This window comes from Cetorhinus maximus, chromosome 1, assembly GCF_964194155.1.
Source record: "Cetorhinus maximus chromosome 1, sCetMax3.hap1.1, whole genome shotgun sequence".
NCBI lineage: Eukaryota > Metazoa > Chordata > Chondrichthyes > Lamniformes > Cetorhinidae > Cetorhinus > Cetorhinus maximus.
This window is the reverse complement of record NC_135879.1, coordinates 161,275,990-161,298,348: the sequence shown is the minus strand read 5'-3', so window position 1 is coordinate 161,298,348 and position 22,359 is coordinate 161,275,990. Positions and strand designations below refer to the sequence as shown.

The window sequence follows — 22,359 nt, the reverse complement described above, 5'->3', positions numbered from 1 at the left end:
CCCCTTTATCCACAGCACATGCTACTTCTTCAAAGGACTCTAATAAATTGGTTATACACGATTTCCCTTTCACAAAACCATGCTGACTCTATCTGATTATCTTGTGCTTTTCCAAGTGCCCATCTATAACTGCTTCGAAGATCGACCCTAACATCTTCCCGACAGACATCAAGCTAACTAGCCTATAGTTTCCTGTTTTCTGCCTCCCTCCCTTCTTGAATAGAGGGGTTATATTTGCTACATTACAGTGTGGTGGAACCTTTCCAGAATCTAGGGAATTTTGGAAAATTAATACCCAATGCATCTGCTACCTCATTAGTCATCTCTTTTAAGACCCTAGGATAAAGTCCATGTGGACCCATAGACTTGTCAGCCCACAGCTCCATCAGTTTGCTCAGTACCACTTCCCTAGTGATTGTAATTTCACCAAGTTCCTCTCTCCCCTCTATTATATCCTCTACAGTGAAGACAGAAGCAAAATATTTGTTCATTTTATCCACCATTTCCTTATTATCTACTATTAACTCTTCATTATTACTCTGAGGACCAGCGCTCACTTTACCTACTCTTTTCCTGTTTAAACACCTGTTGATACTCTTGCTATACATTTTTACATTTCTAGCTAGCTTCCTCAATATTTCTTCTTGTATACGTCCTACACTGTTAGTGGGCCTGTAGACCACTCACACTAAATGAGTTCTTTCCACTACTATTCCTCGTCTCCACCCAAACCGATTCTACATCCTGATCTCCTGAACCCACTGTAACCTCTAACTATTGCACAAATGCCATCCTTGATTAGCAGTGCTATCCTTCCACCTTTACCTAGTTTCCTGTTCTTCTTGAAGGTCGTATACCGCTCAATATTCAGGAACCAATCCTTGTTTGCAGCCATTTTTCTGTAATGGCTATCGGATCATATTCATTTACTTATAAGTGTGCAATCGATGCGTTTACTCTGTTATGAATGCTATACGCATTCAGATATAGAGCCCTTAGTTTTGTCTTTTTGTTATCCTTGTGATATCTAGTCTTGATTCCTGGTGCATTCTTAGGATTTTTCTCTGTGTCCCTTCCTGCCATTCTCCAACCCTCATTTCCCAGATTACTATTCTCCTCTCTTACCTTGTCTCTACTCTTTGATATATCACATCTTTCCATATTTGATCCCTTGCCCCCACTATTTAGTTTAAAACCTTCTATACTTCCCTAGTTATGCAGTTCACAAGAACAGTGCTGCCAGCACAGTTCAGATGTAGACCATTCCAGCCCCCACTTTCCCCAATATTGGTGCCAGTGCCCCACTTCTCCCACACCGGTCTGTGAGCCATGCCTTCATCTCTCTAATTTTACGTACCTGCCATGAGTCATTGGGGATAGTGCGCTGTAGTATCGAGCCCCACCGATCCCCGAGCTGCGACAAATGTGAAAAAGTTTGATCAACCCACCTAATTGTTTAATTTAGGTTAACAGAATACAAGCTCTAGGTTTCTAAACTTAATAAGTAAATAACTGTGTATTGAACGAATTGTCTTTAACAGTGGCAGAAGAAAGAAACATGAACTGTTAATTTCTAAATCTATATGCTAAACTCTACCCCTTCTTAAATCCCTAATACAAGCACATGCAAGACACATAAGACACACAAAAAGATGGATTTTAAGGGTGGGGATAAAACAGTTCAATAGCACCAAGTCCTGGGTACAATCAATGTCTTCCAAATTCCTTTCAGTTCTTTGTTGATGACATGAGGTGATCTTCTAGCACTTTCAGTTCTTAGTTCACTTGTTGAACACTTGCCTTTCAATGTCTCTAACAGTGATTTTTCCCTTTGCCTCCTGACAGGGTTTTTCAGAGAGAGAGCAGGTTATAGAGATATGAGGAGAAAAAGCCAGCTAGCTATTATTGTAGAATTACTGGAATTTTACACTTACAGGAGAGAGAGGTTTTGGGCCTTTTTCCTTTCAGGCTAGGAGCTATTCTGCTGCACTCCTCTCACACAAACCCTAGTCACCTGGTCAGGAGCTAATTAAAGCATTGTTGTCAGGCAGTTCGCTGTGCTGTTAGGGAGGGATTTCCTGGATTTTGTCCCTGTGGTGTAGGTACACCCACAGCGCTGTTAAGGAGGGAGTTCCAGGATTTTGTCCGTGTGGTGCACGTAGAAAAAAAAAAATTAGAGCAGCATCCTCCTCAGCACCATCCTGTTTTTTATGGCACACTCTGTTACAGGATAGCAACGTTGTATATATCCCTTCCAGTAGACATGTCTTTCAAACTGTAGCCATTGTAATTTTGATCCACAGCCCAACAGAAATAAAAAAGGTATGTTCTTTACATGCCTCCACCCTTAAAAGAGATGAAACGCCATTTAAAAAATGCATTTCATCACAAGGTATGTGATGCATGGACAACAAAACACGAGATTTACTTCCATTCATCCTTCCTCCCCCTTATGCAATCTTATACAATCGTCAGCATTTCTTATCCCTTAACTTATTTTAGTATTTTACACCCAGGACAATGCACCCACGATCACATTATCTTTGCTGACAATGTGAACAATCTTTACATTGAGCAGTTAAAACAATAGACTCCATCTAAACAGTCTCGCATTTCAAGTTTTAAACTGATCAATGAACACCAGCAGATTATGGTTAGTGTAGGTTAGCGTTTCTTTGTTATCTTGTCGGACATAAACTTCATAGTGTTGAAGAGACAACAACAATGCTAGAGTTTCTTTTACTGCTGTAGAGTACTTCCTCTGATATTGATTTAGTTTATTAAAAGTACCCCACCGGCTTCTCTATCCCTAATTTATTATCTTGTAGTAGGATTGCACTTACGCCCAAGTCACTAACATCAATTGCCATTTTAAAAGGTTTCGTAAAGCCAGGGGTGGCCAACATCGGTTAATTTATTAAGATTGCCTTCAGCTTTTCAAAGGCTGCTTGGCATTCTGCTGACCATACCACTTTTACCTGTTTTCTTAACAAATTGGTGAGAGGTACAGCTATTGTGCTGAAGTTAGGCACAAACCTTCTATAAAACCCACACGTTCCCAAAGACCTCATGATTTCTCGTGCTACTTTACATACCCCTATGAGTCTTTCTAGAAACATGGACACGTAATCCAACATGGAGGATTTGTCTTTCTGCTTCAGGAACATTTCCTTGATCACTTTTAATGGACCTCTTATTTCATGATCATAAATGGACTAAATCCAATAGATTCATTTGGAGAATCTCTGGTAGCGAATAGTAAGAAATCTAACTCTTTGTCCCATTCCTTTGGGTATTCTTGGCAATAGGTCTTAATCATGGTTTTGAGAGTCTGATGGCATCCCTCTAAAGCTCCCCGTGTCTGTGGATGATAGGCGGTAGACTTTAGTTGTTTGATATTCACACTGCTGATTATGTCCTGGAAAATTTTAGACATGAAGTTAGAACCTTGGTCAGATTGTATTTCAATTGGTAGACTGTAACGAGTGAAAAACTGAGTTAACTTTTCCACTACCACCTCAGCTGTAATTGCCCTTAAAGGAATAGCTTCTGGAAATCAGGTTGTCATATCCATGATTGTAAGGATATACTGATGTCCTGCTTTAATTTTGGGTAATGGTCCTACACAGTCTACCAATACCCGACTGAATGGTTCTTCAAAAACTGGTTTGGGTATTAAAGGTGCTGCTTGATTACATGTTGAGGTTTACTTACTACCTGACATGTGTGACACGTTTTACAAAATTGCACTAGGTCCTTATGAAGCCTTAGCCAGGTAAAATGCCTGCTTTTCAATGCTTTGGTTTTCCGTATTCCTACATGCCCTGCCGTTGGAATTGCATGTGCTACTCACAATATCTCCGTACAATATTTGGGCGGCACCACTATCTGATGTACAACCATCCATTCCTCATCCGCAGGTTGTTGAGGGTGTCTCCACTTCCTCATCAGAAGTCCATTTTTAATGGAATAGCACTCTGGAACTCCTTCAGCCTCAGCTTCTGTGTGAGTTGACTGTGCTAACTTGTTTAACTCTGGATCTGCTCTCTCAGCCTCAATCGATGAAGACCTGCCAAACACTTCCTTTGAATTATCCTCATCCTGAAAGAAAGTTTCGGCTACTCTAACATCTGCTTGTGGTATTACTTTTCCCTCTGGTGGTGGACTTTGTTTAGCCAATGCTCTGGTCACCACACACCTAGCTCCTCATACTCTATGCAGAACCTCTTTCCTAGTTCTACCTATGCCGTTGATACCTACATGGACCACAACAACTGGATCCTCCCCCACCCACTGTAAGTTCCTCTCCAGCCTTGAGCAGATGTCTCAATTCTGACCGGGCAGGCAACACAGCTGTTTGGACTCTTGCAGTTTGCTACAGAGAACAGTGTCAATCCCCCTCACTATACTGTCCCTTACTGCCACTACATTCCTATTTGCTCCCCCTGCTTGAATGGCTTCCTGTGCCATGGTCAGTTTGCTCATCCACCCTGCAGCCCCTGCTCTCATCCAAACAAGCTGAGAAATCCTCAAACCTATTGGACAATTGCAGAGGCTCATACTCCTGCCCTCTAGATCCCCTTACCTACCTCACACGCAGTCACACCCTCCTGTCCCTGACCACTGACCAAATCAGACAACCCTATTTTAAGTAGTGTGACTGCCTCCTGGTACAAATTATCCAGGTAACTTTCCCTCCCCGTGCTGTGTCACAAAGCCTGCAGTTCAGCCTCCAACTCAATAACTCTGAGCCGAAGTTCCTGGAGCCACAAACACTTACTGCATATCATAGATCATAATGTTATCCAAGAGCTCCAACATGCTGCAGCCTTGAAACATCATCTGTCATGCCATCCTTAATGTGTTTTACATAATTACTTAAATTATATTATTCACTTATTTATGTTGCTTTTTTGTGTGTTTTATTAACTTTACCACCAATTTGTGTACTATTTTAAACCTTAGGAATAGAATAGACCTGAGCCACTCATCAGATAGTCACCAAACAGTTAGCTCCATTCCCTGTATTAGAACAAGGACCAATTCCTACCAGGTGAGAGAGATAGAAAAAGGAAACGAATGCCTCCTCCCCCCCACCTCCCAATTCATAAACTCCCCCTCTCACCAAAATCAAAGGCCAGGATTTTCCCATCGGCGATTTGGGGGCGGGGCCCGCTTGCCGACAGGAAAATGACGTCGGAAGAAACCCCCGACGTCATCCCGGTCCCTTTAAATTTTCAGGAAGGCAGGCAGACAGCGAAATCAACCTGTCAATGGCCAATTAAGATTATTAAAGACCCTGCCCGTCCAACCTTAAGGTTGGCAGGCAGGCCAGGGGCCCCAACGTGCTTCTGATTATACATGAAACCTCATCCACTGGCGGGATGAGGTTTCATGTCCGTTTTTAAAAAGTTTCATGAAGTTTATGTATTTCTTATTAACATGTCCCATCTCATGTGACATTGTCACATGAGGACATGTTAATAATTTTAATATTTTTCTATTTTTGGAGTTTTTTTTTTTACCTGTCAGTAATCTCCCTGAGACAGCACTTGGTCTCAGGGAGCAGTGCGCCCTTTTGCGCACATGCACGAGAGAGCGCACTTTGACAGATGGGGAATCCCTCACCCCCCCCCCCCCCCACAGGAAGCGCATAGCGATCCTGTTGGGCAGGCCACTGGGTGGGCCTTAATTGGCCCGCCCACTCAAAATGGCGATGGGCCCCGTTTCAACAGCGGAGTTCAGCTGCCTGCCCGCCCACCAAGGGCAAAATTCTGCCCAAAGTCTGCACTCAGTTTCCTCAGCTGCACTCTGTTTGCCCAAATGTGGTGTATTTGGATTTTCAGAAAACTTTTGATAAGGTCCCACACAAGAGGTTAGTGAGAAAAATTAGAGTGGGTGGGATTGGGCATAATATACTAATATGGATTGAGAATTGATTAACAGACAGAACGCAGAGAGTAGGACTAAACTGGCCATTCTCAGGATGGCAGGCTTTTAGTAGCGGGATACTGCAAGGATCAATGCTAGAGCTACAGCTGTTCACAATCTAGGTAAATGATTTGGACGTGGGGACCAATTGTAATATATATCCAAATTTACTGATGATACAAAGCTAAGTGGGAGGTGTCAGCTGTGGCTCAGTTCATAGCACCCTCGCCTTTGAATCAGAAGGTTGTGGGTTCATGTCCCACTCCCGGAAACCAAGAACTGTGATTGTACTCGAAGGAGTTACAATCTGTGACTGTTGATAACTCGAAAGAGTTACAAAGCTAAATGTGGAGGTAAGTTGTGAGGAGGCTGCAAGGAGGCTTCAAGTAGACTTGGACAGGCTAAGTGAATAGGCAAGAACATGGCAGATGGAATAGAATGTGAATAAGTGTGAAGTTATCCACTTTGGTAGAAAAAAATAGAAAGGCAGAATATTTCTTAAATGGCGAGAAGTTGGGAAGTGTTGGTGTCTAAAGGGACCTGGGTGTCCTTATTCGTGAGTCACTAAAAGCTAGCAACAATTTATAAGGAAGGCAGGTGGTTTGTTGCCCTTCATCACAAGGGGATTTGAATACCTAAGTAACGAGATCTTGCTGCTGTCGTATAGAGCCTTGGTGAGACAACACCTGGATTATTGTATACAGTTTTGACCTCCTCATCTGAGGAAGGATATACTTGCCATAGAGGTACAATGGAGATTCACCAGACTAATCCATGGAATGGCGGGATTGTCCTCTGAGGAGAGATTGAGGAAACTGGCCTGTATTCTCTAGAGTTTTGAACAATGAGAGGCGATCTTAATGAAATTTACAGTATTCTTACAGGCGTAACATGGACATCTACATGGACTGCAACAGTTCAAGAAGGCAGCTCACCACCACTTGCTCGAAGATAATTAGGGATGGGCAATAATCTTTGAAATTCTCAGCCCCTGAGGGCTGTAGGAGTTCAACCATTGAACATGTTCAAGACAGAACCAATAGATTTCCGGAGACTAATGACACCAAGCGATATGTAGATAGTGCAGGAAAATGGCATTGAGGTAGATGATCAGCCATGATCTAGTTGAATGGCGGATTATGTTCAACAGGTTGAATGGCCTGCTCCTGCTCCTATTTCCTATGTTCCTATCCACCTGCCTAGGTGAGTGCAGCTCCAACAGCACTCAAGCTGGCACCATTCAGGAGAAAGCAGCCTGCTTGATACCCCTTCTATAAACATTCACTCCCTGCACCACCGATGAACAGTGGCAGCAATGTGTACCATCTACAAGATGCACTGCAGGAAATTATCAAGGCTTCTTAGACATTACCTTCCGAACCCACGAACACTACCATCTAGAAGGACAAGGGCAGACACATGGGAAGACCACCGCCTGGAAGCTCCCCTCCAAGCCACTCACCTTCCTGACTTGGAAATATATCACGTTCCTTCACCGTCGCTGGGTGAAAATCCTGGAACTCCTTTCCTTTCGGCACTGGGTGTACCTACACTACATGGACTGCAACAGTTCAAGAAGGCAGCTCACCACCACTTGCTCGAAGATAATTAGGGATGGGCAATAAATGCTGGCCTAGCCAGCAAAGCCCACCTCCCATAAATGAATAAAAAGAAATATTGGAAGTTGGATGCTTTCTTGCGATGGAATTCCAGAATGACAAATATTGACTTAGCATAGTATAAGTTGATAGCCGTAAAAATATGTTTTTGTATGCTATATAAGCGCAAGTCTTTCTTGGCCACTAGCCAAGCAGAATATTAACATAAATCTGTGCTAATGCGATGCTATTTTTCCTCACCACAGTAATAAATTACACATTATGCATTTTGTTATTGAAATCAATATTTGTGCAGTATGCCAATCCCTATGAGCTAATAATGCCTTGATTACATATTTTCTTAACTACCGAAGAGAACTAGTAGGTTAGCATTCCAGAGACCTTTCACTGTTAAACAGCTATATCTTCTGTCATGGCTTCCAAATCAATTTTCTGGCTAGTTTGCCTTGCGGCTAAAATTCTGTCATCTCATAGCTACTTTGTATTTATCAGAAACCTAAAACAGGAAGGTGGTGTGAGCTGAAATCAGATGCTGCATAAAATATTTTGATTTAGGAGGCATCTGTTTATTTTATGCTCCATTATACTACATTCTATTCTTCAATGTTCCATTGTTTAATATTGCAAGATTTTAATATTGTCATCATTTCCAACTTTAACCTAAAAAATTATTGTTGGCATAGAAAGGAAATCTTAGCTGGTTAAATACTTAAGTTAACAAAATGATTTTCTTGAAACATTAGGACTGAAGATTTGAGGTATATTCAAATAATTCACTGTAATTATCTTTTAAATTTGGCAGTTTATAAAATGAGTGATTGACTTCTGTATAATTCTCAGGGTTTAGCTTTTTCTGGTAATCTCCAATCCCTTTCATAAGAATTCATGTGTTAAAGATGCTATATAAATACAATTGTTGTAAATTTTAAAAATACTTGTACTTTTTTAAGATGGTATGATAAATCAACATGTGGGCAATTTTGGTTCCATTTTAACATTTAAATTGCTTAATTAAAGTGATTTTCCTTTAGTTCACAATCATAATTTTTTTTTGCTATGGATTTTGAAATATATGCGCTCCAATAAGCATAGAAGCATATGCTTGCAAGAAGTCTTTGGTTGTTGTTTGCATTTTCTGTACCAAGCTGGAGGTGATATTTGTCCACATGGGGTGACCTTGATGGTCTAATTTTTTTTTCTTTTAAATGTATTCTGATGTTGCAGAGGCAGGAAGATGCCCAACCAGTTGTACAGTCAGTTGATATATCTTCCTATCGTAGGTGTAATAATGGATCTTCCTGGCCAGAAAAATATAGTTCCTTTGAAATTATCTAAGCTCAGTAATGTACTGCAGTATTTAAAGATGTTGATAAAATTGTCTTTAAAATTCATATTGACATCTGTGATTAATTAACTTAAAATATGTATTTAATAGGTTTACTTTAAAGAAGCTGTTGAATTGTATCTGAATTGTAGTGAGGGATAAAACTGATTATTTGGTTATGCACGACATTGTTCAATGGGAATGTGTGGTCGGCATCTACATTTTGTGCATTGGAGTAATGCAAATATTGTTTTTATATGCATGCTTCAGTTATTAGATTTCCTTTGAAATCATTGATGGAATATCTAAATATCTCAGTTTCAGGTGCTATCAAACAGTTTTCAAAGTAAAAATTATAAATAAATTCTTATATCATAATGCAATGAGAGTCTGATGCATAAATTACTCTTGCATGTAGAAAACATTGACAAATGACTTTTGCTACTTAATGGATTTATATTATCATTGCATTCTTCAACAAAAAATTGTTAGATTGATCACAAGCATCCAGCAATTTTTGCTGTACATGTAAAATTGAACGGCTATTTGGCCAAGTTTTAGATTTTTTGACAAAAATTAAGGAGACCAATCTCAACTAATTTGGTTTTAATCTGCAATGTTGAAAGAATATGCATGTCAAAGATAATTAACTTTATTTACACTATTTCATTACTTTAATCTAATCAGATAACATATCAGAATGACATTCCGGCGCAATGAGCAGGATGTAAGATGAGACGATACTCCAATTGAATCTAACAACTTGCCCTGGGCAGACACCAGTGGAAGAAGTGTGCTTATCTCGTACCACTTGACTCAGAAGACTAAAATACCAATAGCATATAGGAGAAATTTACTTGTTTCTGATATTTTTCCATGAACAGATTACAGATTATGAACAGATTACAATTAGTTCAGCCACTAACTATTAAAATAACTCTCTCCTCATTTTGCTGAAGAATAGTATGGAAACTGCATATAACCGGTTATGTTTAAAAGCAACGTATGAATTTTATTTTGAATAATACATATTATGTTAATTTAAATAATTTGCATAGATCCAGACCTCCTTTATTTCCCAATTACCACACCTCCTTTGCTACTGTTACTAATCTTGCACTTTGGTTTTGTGGCCACTGGACCAAGCTTTCAAGTCATTTTTAGGAAGTTGCCAAAACTGAATTTTTTCATCAATTAGTAAAATGTGGCAGTCACACCCTGCTAGAGCATTTTGGACAAGATTAAATTAATCCAAGTGGAGACTGTTCTGTAATCACCTCATAGGTCCTTGTGCAGTATTTTTCTGAATGTTGATTTTGCAATAGAGGTTAGTGCTGCAGGATTAGCTAATATAGCCAGGTCTTTAGATAAGGTTACTCCAGAACAGTCAGAAATGCTTTGTGACTACTATCTTGTAGATTTCTGTACCTGATTGCACTTGTTGAAAATAACTAAAAAGTGTGCATTGTTATTTTTCTGGTGGCAGTGATGTGTATAACTCCCTAACACATTTCACATTTTTAAAAAAAAAACAGGTTTACAAAACAGTTTACAAATTTATCTTTGCCACAAAAATGATGGTAATAATTGCACTGTGGAGAATTAGAAATTTGAGTATTTCACTATTGCAAATGTATGTAACATATTTGTGGCATAATGTATGTTCAGTGACCAATTTGTCTTGTGGAGAAGAATTTGAAAAAAATCATCATAAGCTACAAATCAAAATATATTGTTTTTCACAAACACAACCGATGAGACACAAAAATGGCCCTCTGAGGTGATGGAAGAGTTGAAGTAAATATTGGAATGAGGTCACGGCCCTTCGGCGAAAGATTTTAAACCTAGAATTGTAAAAGATGTGAGAGAGGATGGAGGTAGGCAGTAAAGAGAAAAGGAAACTGCCTTTAAAAAGGACTGTTGCTTTATTGAATAATACCACTAAATCCCCTTGTTTCTTTTCGCTGAATGGTGCAATTTGTTGTTACAAATTACATCTTAAAATCTCCATATAACATTTGTTGTCATCATACTGAAAAGAGTGTGTATGCTGTTGCACTATCCCTGCAATATAGAGGGTGCCTCTCCAGAAAGGCAGTAACGTGAGCAGGACCACAAACATACAGCAATCAAATAGGAAGCCCAATGATTTTGATGTTGAAAACTAAAGCGTAAAATATACTGCAATAAAGATAATAAAGAGAAGCAAGAAATCATTAAATAGATACTGGGTTTTAAAATTGAAATAAATGCTACATTCTGTCAGGTAATCAAAGCGTAAATTGCAGCAAGACAGGTGCATCCTTAGCTGTTTGCAAAGAATCTACGTGTCAGCTAAATTGCACTCAGTTCATAGTTAAAATCAATGTAAATTTATTTGCTGAGTTTTTATTTATCCCAGTTTCCAATTCAATGCACATCCGTCGCAGACGCTTTTGTTTTCAGATGCCAAATTATAGACAATTAAGATACTGTCTTCTTTCACAATGTAAATGAAACATGCAAACTAAAATGCAACTGAGTTTTTTTAATAAAATCAGATTCATTATTAAATAAATACTTTTTTTTGCAGCTTTCAACAAAAGCCACCCAGCTGCTACTATAGCATGTTGGTGGCCCTGTGGAAATTTGCTTACCCTTCTGCTCATATTAATATCAAAAAGGATTGGTAACTATACCCGTTTTGGCAAAAAGATTCAGCTTGAATCTTCTATCCCAATTGTATTCAGCTGTATCACTATGTTGTAGTGTATAAAATGATAACTGAATTTGACAGTTTGAGAAAGTTGCATGTTCCATCTTAATTATTAAAGAAATGTTGTGGTGCCTGCTCATTAAAACTGAATTGCCTGGAAGCACTTTTTTTTTAGCTTTTCAATCTCATTTTGATTTCTTCCAGTTGTCGTTGTGCAATAATGGTTATGCATCGTGCCCATTTTTATTTCGTTGTAAATAGAACAAGAAGTTCACAAACTTGTTTTTCTTTCTAGATGGATCAACTCCTTGGCAGTATAATCGAGATGTGGGTTGATCGAATGGATAACATTACACAACCAGAGAGACGGAAACTTTCTGCTTTGGCATTACTTTCACTCTTACCTTCAGAAAATGGGTAAATACCTTTTCCTTTAGTATAACGGAGGTGCCTGTCTATAGTATTCCTTGTCCTAATTAAAAATGGTACTTACTGGAGCTTTCAGTTCAACGGTGACATGTTGAAGTAGTTATTATGGAAAATGGTTTTGCACTGGAGGCTAATTAAAACTGCACTGTTGACTCCAAACTTCATCCTTTACAGTGTTGTCTTTGTGATTGTTTGCAAGTTACCATTTAAAACTCAATTTTTGAAAAAAAGCATCTGGAGAAGTTGAGGTTCTGGATTTGCTGTACGTGTTGATTTTTGTGGCAATTGTTACATGTTATGATCTTTGTAGATAATTTTTAACAAGATATTTGAATTTTCAGTGTCCAACTGAAAGGATCGCACAAGATTTCAGGTTTTAAGATTTCACCTGTAATAAACTAAAAACAACATTGAGCAGATAATGTTTTCGTAGGTAACTTATGCTGTAAACCACTGTTTAGAAACGTTTCCCTGGTTAACTTCGACAAGACCAAAAATCCCCCTCCATGTTTATACTTTACACGGACCCTTAAGTAAACACTTCACTCTCCATGAGCCAGTCCAAAGCTATTCTCAGCTCATGATGACTTGCTTCCCTTTTACTTTCCCTCCTGGGTAACTCATAATCCCAGGACTGACTTTCACTGTGAAGGTTACATTGAAGATTCCTTCCTCCTAGCCCAAGCTAGGCAAATCTTCCAGCCTCCTTTAAATCCTAAGAAACTCGGTCTCGTCAATCTGAGCGTGAGCTCCCACCAGTATTCTGCATGGTGAGCAATAAAGCCAGTCTGCTTCAGGCGCAGGACTAGCTGTCTTTATCTTCTGCTCTTTGCCACTTTGCAAACTGACTTGTGTACGTGAAATCACATCAGCCTTGTATCCAGGTAGAAATGCTAATTAACTATCTTCTAGACCCCCGACCATATTCAATCTTGGAATTACACAGACAGTTCCAAGTATAACCATTTATAAAACCTGACATTCCTAACATCTCCCTGTGAGACCTAGAGACTAACATTCTACCCACAGTTAACACAACTGCTGTTGCCATTGTCCTCAGGTGTGAATATCTTGCACCTTGTCAACAAGCCTTTCGACTTTGGCCCCTTTTGTCCCAGTAGCAGCCAAGCCAGCCAGGCTTATTGTCAGACAGAATTCCGAATCGGTCACATGACCCCCTTTATTCCTCCATTTTACCTTAAGTTAAAGAACCCAAAACCAACATAATCTTAGAAACTTTGTAGTTGTAACACAATATGTTGGGAATTAGGAACAGCTGTTTAAGACGCAAAGAATGGCTGTGGTTCATTTTGTAAAATGAGGAAATATACCTCAGTATTTAAAAATAAATATATTATACGGCTTCTTTTGTTTTCTCATTGCATCATATTTGGTTCATAAAATCCTGAAATCTAAGTAATGATTAGACCATAAGGAAACAACAGCTCAGATTTTGCAGTCAGTGACAAAGCAAAGAAGCTCACAACTGACCTCTGAGAAAGTTGCCAGCAAAGATTTAGTGACCCTTGTGGCAAGTATATCCCCTTTCCCACTATTAATTTGAATCTAGTGCCAAGACAAGGGGATCCCCAGGTATCCAGCAACAGTGAGGTAAGCAAGGTAAGCAGCCAATCGATTGAAGGATTCTCAAGACAGCAACCCAGGAAGTAAAATGCACTGACTACCCTTCATTTGTCATAAATCTCATAAACCATGAGTGGAATAAAGATTGAGACCTACCTATAAAAAGCTGAAATATCATGGAAAAACATTTTTTTTGCTATTTTGAGCTCTGAAATTTTTTATCATAATGGAAATAATTAGCATTACACAAATACAAAATTAGTTTTCCAGGGCTAGGGAGCTTCTTGAACAGCAGTGATGACTTAGTATTGTTACAAGCCTAGTTGTACCTTCAGTACTTTTTGGAGATTTTGCTCTGATATTACATTGTTAGAGGGCAAATTCTTGTCAGTTAAGTGATTTGTAATGATTGCTATTTGCGGAGACTTCAACAGCATCCCTGTGGAGAAGCAGGGAATCACTGATGGCAATTCCTTGAATTCTGTGTTTAACTATGCATGTGCAGATGCCAAAAATTATTGTTGGTTTCACAGGGTACTGATGGGAATGCTGACAGTTTTGTCATCATTCACAAAATGATGTTAAAAAGATCTTGCTGTAATTTTTGAAAAGGCACATGTGCAAAAGTTATCAGTTGTTATCAGATCATTTTGGGATAATTTGGCATCAGGTTATAATCATGACCATTCTGGACTGAATATTGAATTCAACAATTTTAGATCGTAAATCTCTGCCTCCCTTTTTTTTCTTTTTTTGACAGTTTGTTTTCTTTTCTTGGTTTCTTCCTTTATTCCTTTACTTTGCATTCGGACTGCTGTTATCCAACCATTCACACCTCATCTAGACACATCTCTTGTTTCCTTACTTTACCCTTGTTCAGGGTAGTTGGGTAATCTAGGTACAACATGAAATCCATTTGTTTGCTTCTAATTAACATAAACACAGGCACTTACACTGAGAGTCGGAGTTTAATAGAAATAAATTGAAACTATACTGTAAATACCTATTTGTATGATAACATGTCACCCTAGCTAATTTCATATTTTGTCTTGTGCTTGGTGAACTAGTGATGTGTAACATTATAGATCAAGCTGGAAGTGAAAGCACCTGTAGACTGCAGTTGAAAATAATTAGGTTTTGAGTTTTCCATTTTATCACTGCCTTGAAAGCTGGTGAGACCACTTTGATCTTGACAGAGATTCACAGCGGTTACATTAGTATGTACTTAGTACTGTCGATGACATTTTTGTTCTTGAATCCCATAGTTTGACTGATGTTTTTGCAGGTTTGTGATGCCTAATTAGACTAGCATTGAAGGAAGTATGTCTTGGCTGAAGAATCAAGGCCTGCTGAATTTTGTACAGCCTTTTAATCTGTGTGACAATTAAAATAAACTTAATCGTTGATTGAAAGCAATCACGATAGAGATTTTACTTTGCACACTGAATTCTGCGATTGATGATTGGAATAGATTAGTCCTAGTCTATAGGCGTGAGAGAGAGAACTTATAACTTGTTAAGAAGTTATGTAACAGGAATTTATAAGAAAAACCATTTATGCTAAACTGTGACTTTTGGTTCTTCTTCATGCTTTTCATCTTTCTCATCAAGCATCTCTATCATCAAGCATATCTTACTATGAATGGAGGACCTGAGGGGGCAGTCCCCTTGTCCCATATGCTGCGGTGTGGGATCACCCACAGGGATGGGGACAGCTTTAATATATATGAATTTCAACTCTTATTTCCAACACCTCTGTCAGCCACCTCCATGCTGCCACAATGCCCGTCTGATGATATGTTATAGGTGGGACAAAATACTCTCGATCTGAGCTTAAGAAAATCAAAGCCTTCATTTCCGGTTTCTTGGCTCCTTTGCTGTTGACTCCAACTGCCTTCCCAGCCAGTCACTTAGGATAAACCAGGCTTTTCAAAATTTTCTGGTAAAAATTTGGGCATGTCCTTTTTATTTTGTCTTCTCAACACGGTGGGGCACACTTCCAGTTGGAAATGTGCAAACATTTTCTGTCCGTCATATCGAAGACTGTGTAGCCTGGTTGGCTCCCGGAAATGGTTGCTGCATTGCTGGGTTTATCAGCCCTTGGCTCTTGTTTGATGAAGGGCTAAGCTTTAAACCCCACATTCTATCTATTAGCAAGAATTATTATTTTCATTCCACAACACTTCCTACCTTTGCCCCTCCGTCAACACTTCCATTACCAAGTTCTTTGTCCACGTTTATGTCATCTCTAGACTCTTTTTCTCTGAGATTCAATTTCTGGCCTCCCATCCTGCATTCTCCAAGCCCTATTCTGTGCAAAGTTCTGCAATGCATACCTTGTCCCGGTCAACCATAATTCATATGCTTGCAGAATACACTAACTCCTTGTCCCCAGTATATCAAATTCAAAATCCTTAAATTCCTCAGTAGTCTCACCCAACCTTATCCCTCCTCCGTCTTTGATGCCTTTGCACAGCTTTTTGTCCCCCTCCCTCCTCCCACCTTTTGTGGCAGCAGCCTTCAGGCACTACTCTGTTTAACCGTAACCCTAAACCCCCTCCCTTCCTATTTCTCTCTGTACCTTTAAAATCATGTTTAAAACCCCATTTCTGCAAACAAACTTCTTGGCACCTTTCTAATCTTTCCCCTTTCCCCTCACACCACCTACTGCACCTCTCCTACACGGTGACCAAATTAATGTAATGTTTTTTCCATCCTATGCACTTTTATCTTTTCTCCAACATTTGAAAATTACGTTATGATACTTTCTACATGAGAGGCACCTCAAAGCAAATGGGGTAATGTCCAATGCCTGGAAAATGCACACCTCATTACCCAGTAGAAATTGCATTGATAATGGCCAAGGGAATCTTGTGAGTATTCACCTTTATGTTTAAGGGAGAAAAACAACAAGTAAGCCAAAAAAAAGGACATGTATTTAAATCAATTAACTAGAATAAAAACACAGATAGGACAGACGTTTCAATTATAAACCAAAATTAAGATCTGATTATGCCAATCTCTCTCAGGAACCACTTGCACTTACTGTCTTTAACATAAGACGTGTTGCAAAGTGCCTTACAAAGCATAAAACAAAGATAATTAGACAAAGGAAGGAGCCAGTAATAGGGAAGGGAAGAGGAGAGATAGGAGAGGTACCAAAAAATTATTTGGATAAGTATATTTTAAGTTTGTTATTAAGGATGAATATTAAAGGTGAAGTGTATACCTTTATCCCGCTGTATGTATACCCCAATAACCTAGTTTAGTTATGGTGTAGAAAAAAAAATTACTACCGGTCTAATCGTTTTACATACCGCTTGTCCCATCATAACGCACTTTGGCTGATTGACGGGCTGGGAATTTTGGCAAGCAGAATAACCTGAGCAGAATAACCTTGGGGACACAGTGACATAGTGGTAATATCACTGGACCCAGGCTAATGCTTTGGGGACATGGGTTGAAATCCCACCACGGCAGCTGGTGGAATTTGAATTCAGTTAATAAATCTGGAATATAAAGCTAGCCTCAGTAATGGTAACCGTGAAACTATCATCGACTGTCGTAAAAACCTACCTGGTTCACTAATGTCCCCTAGGGAAGGAAATTTGCCATCCTTACCTGGTCTGGTCTACATGTGACTACAGACCCACAGCAATGTGGTTGACTCTTTGCTGTCCTCTGAAATGAACTAGCAAAGTCAGTTCAAGGTCAATTCCCATGAAAGAATAAAGAAATACGCCAATCAAGATGACGAGAAGAAATTTTTAAAAATTAAAAAATAAAGAAATGCAAATGCTTGACTGTGAGATAAAAACGGAAAATCTAGAAAGGCCAACTGTTTTACTAAAATAATCAAAGGGAAAGTAAATTTTTAGGATGTTTGAAAGGAAGAAGCTATTTACCAATATGGGGAGGAGCACAACATAAATTGTGGATTGAAATGTGCAGATTAAATTGAAACCAACTAATTCAAAATATAGTTAACTGTGATGAAAAATTTTGAAGCTACATTGGCTCAATGTATTGCACAGGTGGTTTATTTATCATCTTTGACCCTTCCTCCATTCTCCCCTTTCCCTTCACTAGCCAGCATGCGGTTTAAGCTTGGAGCCAAACAGGAGGGGCTCCTGTCCTCGAGAGAGGAGAGTTTAGTCATGTTCTACCCAAGCCCAGCGATAAGGAGGCTGGGGATGGAAAGCGGAATGTGGCCTCTGACCCCGACCTTGGACTGAGGGAGGTAGGAGGCAGCCATTACTGGGACTGGGATTGAATGTTTAGCGTGAATCAACTGTGGCGGGGTTAGGATATTGGAAGGCATGCAACTGCCAAATCAACATTATACACATGTCCAGGAAGCTCGTCCAAAGGCACGAATGCACGTGCATGGGAATTTTGAGAAGGAGGGCTACAGAAGAAAGTCAACTAGCAAGATTGTCCAAGGTGTTGCTTTACAGTACTTTGCTTCTTAATTTGACCCTGTAAAACATGAGTAAAGTCTGCAAGGACTCCACTACTCCCAAAAGGAAGAGGCAATCCATTCCTTTGGAACAGAAATGAGAAGTGCTGTGATGTGATGGCGCTGATGAGAAGGCAGCAGCCATAGTAGTAAGTTCACTTGGGCTTCCACTAATGACTGTGTGCACCATCAGTAAGAAGAAGGATAAAATTAAGGTTCGTGGGCAAAGTCTCCTCTAAAGGTCCTAAAGATCACCTGAACTCCAAACAGCATGCTAGAAAACATGGAGCAATTATCGAGTGTGGATCAAGGACCAGAACCAAAGGAATATATCTGCTGACATACTGACTATCCAAGAAAAGGCTGAGTTTGTTTAACCACCCGAAACAGCAAGAAGGTGAGATTCTACCATCAAAACTTTCTTTGCAAGTCATGGTTGGTTTGACAGATTCAAGAGCTGCTGTTGCCAACACAACACCAGGATGATTGGAGGAGCTGTGAGTGTGGGCAGTGAAGCAGCCAGTAATTACCCCATCGAGTTGAAGGCCATCATCAATGCGAGAGGCTACTCACAGCAGCAAATGTTCAGCTTAGATGAGATGGGCCTCTTTTGGAAGATAATGCGCAGCAGGGCATTTATTTCAACCGAAGAGAAAACTGCACCAGGATTCGAGCCAGCTAAGGATCAGTTGACTTTGTTACTGGGTGGCAATACAGAAGGTGACTTCAAGATCAAGCCTCTGCTCATGCACTACTCAGAAAATCTACAAATAATGAAGGGCTACAGCAAGGTACATATTCCTGTGATTCGGAGGCCAAATATGAAATGTTGGGTGACAATTAGTGTTTTTTCCAAGAGGTTTTCAGTGCATTTTTGCCCAGCTGTCAAGGAACATTGCGCTTGGAAAAAACAGCACCCATAAAGCTTTGTTACTTTTGGACAATGCCCCAAGACATCCTTTGAACCACAACGACTTTTCCAAAGATGCCTGTGTAGAATATCTCCCTCCAAACAGCTTCCCAATCTAACCCATGGATCAGTGTTGTTGACACATTCAAGGCTTACTTTCTACATGGGATTCATTCACAACTAATCATGGAGACCAACCGTGAGAAAAGCCAACGATATAACATTGTTCAGGCCAACAACATTACAAATGCTTGGAATGAGATAAAGCAGCCAGTCGTGAATGGTGTCTGACTCAAGAAGCCTGAAGCCATTCATGATTTCCACGGCTTTTATGAGCCTACACCGCATGGACTGCAATAGTTCAAGAAGGCAGCTCACCACTACCTTTTCAAGAGCAATTAGGGATGAGCAATAGATGCTGGACAGCGATGCCCCACCCCATGAATACATTTTTAAAAAATCCATTTGCAATATAGTCACTATGGCTAACAAGGTAGGATTTTCTGAAGTGGACGAAGATAACATCAAGAAGGTGCTGGAGTCCCACGGCGAAGCATCAAACAATGAGGAGCTGATGCAGTTTGAGCAGGAGTGAGCTCTGTCAGGGAAATATGATGAAGAGGAGGAAGCATTGGAACATGATGGAGACTTTCAAGCTCATTGAGGGAGCAGTGAAACTTTTCTAAGTGACCCTTCTTTGGAAAGAAGTTTAAAGATCAGCTAAGAGATTAAAAGGATCAGCTGCTACAAAGAGCTATACCAAGAAAAGCAGAATCACAAGGTTCAACAATCCATTCGAGCATTCTTCAAGCCTACGAAAAGTGAGATGAAAGAAAACCTACCTTATTGACCATGACCGTTAAATGTTCTTGTAATTGTGGACTGTGTGGATTGTTTTGTGTTTGTTTTTGACCAATAAATATATGTGTATTTCATGTTTGGATTATATTTTGGTGCTGAAAATATTGGATTTGGAACACATCTCCTGATTTTACATACATTTAAATGGGAAACCTTGCTTCGCTGTAAGTAGTTTCGATTTAAATAGTGGTTTCCAGGAACATATCTACTACTTAAAATGAGGTATTATTGTATGTAGTTGAATTATCATAATCTGAAGTGTTGCAAAGGATTATATATCATCCAGTCTTCAATTATCTCAATTGTATTTTTACTGAGGCTGGGCAGAGTCCGCATGGGAACAAATTTGTGGAATTGTCTTTCCATTAAGTCCTCTGCTCTGATTTGTTATTGGAAAGGAAATATCTTCTCCTTTGCTGCTTCTGACTGTAAATATAAATCTAATGAAACACAAGAACAAGGTTTTGGAGATCAGATAGGAAGAGGAGTTGGCAGCAAAGTATGGAAGCCATTTTTGTACCTAGTTATGTGGTAATTGAACTAACCTTTGCTGTTTAAGAATATCTAAACCTGTAATATTTAATTTAATTATACATATAATTATATATAGTGCCCATGGTAGTGAAAAAATCATATCAAAAGTAAATGATTGATGTTTGAATTTTTGTTTTTACTAATATATCCATTGACTAGCCAATAGGATGGTGTTTAACATTTTTTGTAAATTGAGAAATCAAAGTGAAGGGCCAAAGTCTATAGTGCAGGACCTCTACAAGGTTGAAAGAGTGAAAGAGGAGGTTAAATTAACCTTGAAGTAATGTTTAGGCAGCAGTTTTCAAAACCTGAAAATTACAGGGGAGAAGACATTTGAGAGAGATAAGTAGCATCAGTTTTAAGATTCTGTCTGAATTAGAATGGGAAAGAATATCAAGTCTTGTTTTTAAACACAATAACAATGTAAGGAGGATGAAGTATTTATGACAGCATATCTGCAACTCAAAAGCAAGAAGTGAGGAAAGTTCAGAGGAGCACACATCATCGTACTATCATTAGAATGAGGAATAGCTAGAAAGATTGCATTGGAAAGTGACAGTGAAGATTTACATCAGAGATGAGAGATTTGCCTAGCAAACACGTTCATTCTTGCATCCTCTCTCAGGGCGTTTTAGAATGGTGGCTCTAGAACTGTTCTTTTTTGTTAACAGTTTCTGTAGCTCTTGTGTGGTATATAGTTTTAAAAACCTTCTGTCAGTGATATGATTCAAGAAAAGCTGTAATAAATATACATACTTTCATACACTATATACTTTTAGGTAGTGCTGTGAAATTATATGAAGGATTCATCATGATATGTGACCTCTTGAGCAGTTTAAGAATCTATCTAGCTCTGCCTTAAAAAAAATTCAAAGACTCTGCTTCCACTGCCTTTTGAAGAAGAGAGTTCCAAAGAGACTCAACCCTCTGCAAGAGAAAATTTTGCCTCAGCTCTGTTTTAAATGAGTGACCCCTTATTTTTAAACAGTGACCCCTAGTTCTAGATTCTCCCACAAGAGGAAACATCCTCTCCACATCCATCCTGTCAAGACCCCTCAGGATCTTAAAGGTTTCAATCAAGTTACCTCTTACTCTTCTAAGCTCCAGAGAATATAAGCCTAGCCTGTCCAACCTTTCCTCATGATACAACCTGCCCATTCCTAGTATTTGTCTGGTAAACGTTCTCTGAACTGCTAACGCATTTACATCCTTCCTTAAATAAGGTGACCAATACTGTACACAGTACTCCAGATGTGGTCTCACTGGTGCTCTGTATAACTGAAGCATAACCCCCCCTACTTTTGTATTCAATTCCCCTCATAATAAATGATATTCTATTAGCTTTCCTAATTACTTGCTGTACCTGCACACTAGCCTTTTGCGATTCACGCACTAAGACACCCAAATCCCTCTGCATCTCAAGAACTCTGCAATCTCTCACCATTTAGATAATAAGCTTCTCTTTTATCCTTCTGACCAAATGGACAATTTCACATTTTTCCACATTGTACTCCATTTTCCAGATCTTTGCCTACTCACTCAACCTATCTATACCCTTTTGTAGCCTCCTTATGTCCTCTTCACAACTTATTTTCTTACCTATCTTTGTGTCATTAGCAAATTTGGCAACCATCCCATCCATCCCTTCATCCAAGTCATTTATATAAATTGTAAACAGTTGAGGTCCCAGCACTGATCCCTGTGGCACACCACTTGTCACATCTTGCCAGCCTGAAAAAGACCCATTTATGCCTACTCTCTGCTTCCTGTTAGCCAATCTTCTATCCATGCCAATATGTTACCCACTATATCATGAACTTTTATTTTCCGCAATAACCTTTGATGTGGCACTTTATCAGATGCATCCTGGAAATCTAAGTACAGTGCATCCACCAGTTTCCCTTTATCCACAGCACATGTTACTTCCTCAAAGAACTCCAATAAGTTGGTTAAACATGATTTCCCTTTCACAAAATCATGTTGAATGTCTGATTGCCTTGAACTTATCGAAGTG

General features: G+C 39.3%; 1 protein-coding gene across 4 annotated transcripts in view; it reads left to right on the top strand.

Annotated features, from left to right (window-relative positions):
* ipo11 (importin 11) overlaps positions 1-22,359 on the top strand; it is a 712,707-nt gene that overhangs the window by 475,451 nt on the left and 214,897 nt on the right. For all 4 annotated transcript variants that reach the window (XM_078549030.1, XM_078549021.1, XM_078549038.1 and 1 more), the window contains one exon: positions 11,865-11,986. In XM_078549030.1, coding sequence (XP_078405156.1) covers positions 11,865-11,986 — 122 coding nt within the window. The remainder of the gene's footprint in view (positions 1-11,864; positions 11,987-22,359) is intronic.